Source organism: Schistocerca serialis, chromosome 8 (assembly GCF_023864345.2).
Source record: "Schistocerca serialis cubense isolate TAMUIC-IGC-003099 chromosome 8, iqSchSeri2.2, whole genome shotgun sequence".
NCBI classification, from domain to species: Eukaryota; Metazoa; Arthropoda; class Insecta; order Orthoptera; family Acrididae; genus Schistocerca; species Schistocerca serialis.
Window position 1 is genome coordinate 263,941,616 of NC_064645.1, and position 4,821 is coordinate 263,946,436.

Consider the following 4,821-nt stretch of genomic DNA (forward strand, 5'->3'; position numbering starts at 1 on the left):
TGCTGTTCAATTATTACACTTTTGAGATTTTTACAAAATATTTTCACCTGTAATTTTGTCGATATTTACACATAAAATGCGTGCAATATATACGATAAAATGTAATATATTGTTGTGAGCTGGCCTATTAAAAGAAGAAAAATTGAAATCCATAATTGACAAGTATGACACGCTTGTTTGCCGTGTGTTGTAGTTACACATTCGATGTTTTTCAGTTTGTAACTTTCGCAATGTAAATGAGGGATTTGGCAAAACGATAAAGTGCAGTGGAAATCTAAAATACAGCGGATTGTTATAGGTAAACCTTTCGTGATCTAGCAGTTAATGCATGTAGAGACAAAAAGGTCCTTCCTTGCGCGTATCGATACCCATTCCATAGATTTACATGGTAGAGTATGCATCTAATCTCCTTGACTGTGCAGCAGACGACGTATTCCTCTAGTGCGTTGGTTTTTTTCGATAGTGGCGAAGGTGGGCGTGACTCTTCGGACGGGTGTTGCTGGGAAAGAGAGAGAGAGAGAGAGAGAGAGAAATGGCAAGGTTAATTGTCGTGTTAACATTTATTATAATTACTCCGACCTACTCTGAACAAAACTGCAACATTCCTCTTGTTATCCGCGGTTCGTGGTTTTCCTGGGAAAATGGAAGAATTACGACGACTGAGATAAATGCGGATTCCATGTCAAGGAAAGGGTACTGTATAGACATGAAAGAAGAATATCATGTTAATTATACATTTATTTTTAAGCAGGAGGGCTCAAGCTGCTATACATGCGTGAAATTATTGGTTAGGACAGTTAACGTTTTGGAAAAGATGGAAACTGCGTGTGTTTCTGTACCTCCCGAAAGAGAGGCAACTGTGGAGAATGTCTGCAAAGGTTTGAAGCCCGACCAACAACTGATAACACTTTTCGATGAAAATTATGTACCAGTTAATTGCCGTTCAAGTTTAGAAGGCGTTTGGCAGTTTGGTTATCAGAATCGATTTCGCTTTACAGGAGAATGTAACCACCCAGACGCTATGGTCCGTTCCTGTCAGACTGCTGGTACACAGTTTCTGATCACAAATCAGAAATTTAACATAACATACAAGAAATGTGCCGGAATGAGTGAAACGTTTGATGGTGTTGTAGAATATAGTTGCCTCGGAGACTGGTTTGTGGGTAAAAATCACTTTTTTGCCGTTGCCAATACAAAAGAGTCGAGGAAAGACGAAAAATATCGATGTTTTTTGAAAAATAGGGATGATGACCTGTATATTGGTGTTTCAATTACAGCAGAATGCAACACACTCAAAACAGTGGAGCAGAGTCCGGAGAGATTACATCTCACACCGGTGAAATCTGAAGCTGTGGTTCCTGGTTGTACACTTCCACAAAATTTCTCAGGTGAATGGATAAACACAGCAAACATAGATGCTGATATTTTCATAAATGAAACACACATTATGGAAACATGGTATCCAGATGAGGGACGTTTCCGGCGAACCATATACGTTTGCCACCAACACAGAGGAACTCGTTACATGATGGCTAGACTCACTGTTGATGGTTGTCAGAAAGATTATGTATGTTTCGACTTTGTGCCCCGACATCATAATATAATAAGATATAGGCGCGGTATAGCTTTTATCACAGATGATTTTCGTACTGTATGTTCATGGGTGCAATTCAAAAATCAAGAAGCATGGAAGTACGATTTATATTTGGCAAAGAATCCTGCCCCTGTTCAGTGTCCTGTTGCAGGTAAATTTAACTTCACACAGCGAGGAGATATACCATTTGAAACCCGCATTCTTGGAGGTGTGACATTATCACCAAGGCCAAATATCTACTGCAAGCAGAATATATCAGATTTTTCGGTTTGTGACCCAGACCAGAAAGAAATTGCAATTGATGAAACATATTGCCTTAGTGTAGACCACCGTGGTCGACCTGTTGACATATATAGTGATCCTGATTACCGACTGCAATGTATTGGATTTTGGAAGGAGAATCTGAAGTCTTATTTAATAACATATGATGAACTTGATGCATTTAGCAAATATCGTTGCTGGGTATATCAAAGAGCTGATCTTAACAGGGTACTGATGTCTCAGGCTCTTGGCCCATTCTGTGATCTCAAGCAAGATGTTACCAGCTGGAATTACACAGAAGGAGCTGCTGTCGCCATTGATATGGTAGAGTATGAAAGAGAACGTGACCAGTGTCCAATGCATTTTGATGATGGTAGTAATCCATGGTTAAATAAAGAAAATCTCATTATAGTTTTCACATTTGGTAGTGGATGTCCTCTAGAAAATAGCCTTTTTCTTGTTTGGTTTTTAGTTATGTTTGTTTACAGTCTGTAGTTGTCTTTTACGACTGTTAAAAATGGGTCTGTATTTTTTGCTTCTAAACATTTCTCACTGGGGAATGATGTTTAGTGATGGTGCACTGCTGTGTAGTGTGACAGTTTGTACATTACATAGCTATATTTTGGTAGTATGATGGGATAAGGGATGTCTCCACATCAGAGTAGCACAGTACTCTGTGCAGACTATCTCAGGTTTTTTGCAAGATTTTTAATATAGCTAGTACTGGAACTTATTTACATTGTTAAGAAAATGTACCTACTTTTAATTGGGTTATTAGTTCAATATTTGTGAAAATTATAGAGAGAGAGAGAGAGAGAGAGAGAGAGAGAGAGAGAGAGAGAGAGAGAGTGTGTGTGTGTGTGTGTGTGTGTGTGTGTGTGTGACCAAGAACTATTACCAAAGATTTTTTGCTGATTTGTGAATTGTTAATGGCAAGTGTCAGTAATATGTTTCATCGTTGTTTCAGTTACCAATAGTGATAACAGATCATCACAATCACTGTGAAAATATCTCACAATGTACCTTCAAACAGAAGCCTTTTATTTGATAGATTTTTATTGTGTGTTATGCTTCTACATTATATTTCAGACACTTTGTAATCTATTGTGGGACTTTGAAATTATAAATGTGTGTCCAGGTCATGAAAAGTTGGCAGGCACAGTATTTATTTGACATATCGAGCATTCAAAGCTTCCTATTTCTGGTCATCAGTGACAAATTTTTGTTCAGAGTACTATAAAGTGATTTTTAATAATTGTTTTTGTAAGTGAAAGTAAAATGAGGTAATTGGTTCCAGTTTTGCACACAGCATTTTGTCAAGTCATCTTTGCCAGTGTAAGTGTTGAAATATTCTGTACAAAGATTGAAATGACAGTCCTGCTGGTCGCATTAAAATTTATTTTTCTTCAGTAGCAGCAGGAAAATGCCAAAACATTTCTTTTGTTTTGAAAAATTTTGAATGAACGATAAAAAAAGAGAACCATTCGTGAAAATTTTTGTCACCTTAGTTCTTTTGATTCGTACTGTTTTGGTAGGATAAACAATGAGTATGATTGTTATAATTTCAAATTTGAACCTTCTCTCTTACTGTTACTCTCCAACAAGATACATGGAAAAAAGTAGACTGATAGTATCCAAAGAATGTTATGTAGAAAGTTACAAACTCACTAATGTAAGTATTATGAAATGCTTTTTACAGCTTTATCGTAGCAGTATTTTAGTCTGTTAGCTTCTTGTGTACGTAGCAAGCTTATTAGTTATCAGACAAACACCAAAGTCTGTTGTATTCATTCCGTCCTCTATATATTGAACTGATATATACAGTGCATTTGTTGTAAGGGTGCTGGTAGCCAAAGCAGAGTATTTTTTATATCTCTGTTAGTATATAATGTGGATAATGTGCAGTATTGCTTACCAGAAAACTGTGATATAATGTTGAACTTTGTATGAATCTCTATAAAAATGTCTTCCGCCTTCAGCAGATTATATTTTACATATACAGATTTTGTAAAGCATGATATATTTATATTGTTGTATGGATATTGAAGAAATAAATGTCATTGATATTGATATTGTTATGCCCTGATTGTCTTTGCAGATTAGCAGCTGAAATCCACACAATTGTAGCCACTTGAAAAGTAGCAAATGATTTTGGAATTTAAATTTGTTTCACTTTACACAGGAGAATATGAGATTGATTTTGTGTATGTTATATCATGTAGTATGTTTTTGGTCTTCACTAGCCTCTTCCTTCATCTCTCTGTGTTTCCATCCATCCATCCATCCAGTCTCAGTGCACCATGCACCAGTGCACCATGAGTACATCTATGAAAGAAACTAGAGAAAATGCAAATCTTACTGAAACAAATGGCACAACATATATTGCATTGCATAAGGCTTGTTAGTAGATGTTAAAGGACTGTGTTGCTATTTATGGTGGTAGATAAGAAAAAGGCAGAAAAAACAATGCTGACATTTGACAAGCAGTGCAAAAAGAGGACTGTGTATTTTAAGCAATAAATAAATTCATAAGCTCAACTGTTGGTAAAACAAATTAGTTTTAAAGTGGTAATCCTCTAATTTAGTTCTTCCGGATCCTAGCTGGTCAGTATGGTAAATGACACAACTTAGCTTTTTTCCCCATCATTGTCTGTTTCCATCAGTTAACTGCAGCCTTAATAGTCTCATTCCACAATTTACATGTGCTCATATTTTTACAAAACCTTTGATTCAGCTCTACTTAATAGTGAACTGGACCTTGTAGATGCCCAATAAATCTTTTTGAAGTCTGCAAAGAATTTTTCTGTGGTGACAAAGAATATACTTCAATACCCTCTTGTGAACTGACTTGTAAAACAAGTAATTCACAAAATGCATTGAACCATGATGTTGTGCATGCATGTAATAAAACATAAGAGCAGAAAGTTAAATAAAAATAAAGGTTGTTTCACATTGAAAGAAACAGA

General features: G+C 36.1%; 1 protein-coding gene across 1 annotated transcript; it reads left to right on the forward strand.

Annotated features, from left to right (window-relative positions):
• The first annotated feature begins 476 nt into the window (after positions 1-476).
• On the forward strand, positions 477-3,890 carry LOC126416355 (uncharacterized). The gene has a single exon (XM_050084035.1). It carries the CDS (start codon positions 533-535, stop codon positions 2,348-2,350), a length of 1,818 nt encoding a protein of 605 aa, XP_049939992.1. The 5' UTR covers positions 477-532; the 3' UTR covers positions 2,351-3,890.
• Positions 3,891-4,821: the final 931 nt, after the last annotated feature.

Excerpts from the sequence above, each read along its gene's own strand:
- LOC126416355 (XM_050084035.1), top strand. The coding sequence starts at position 533 with ATGGCAAGGTTAATTGTCGTGTTAACATTTATTATAATTACTCCGACC.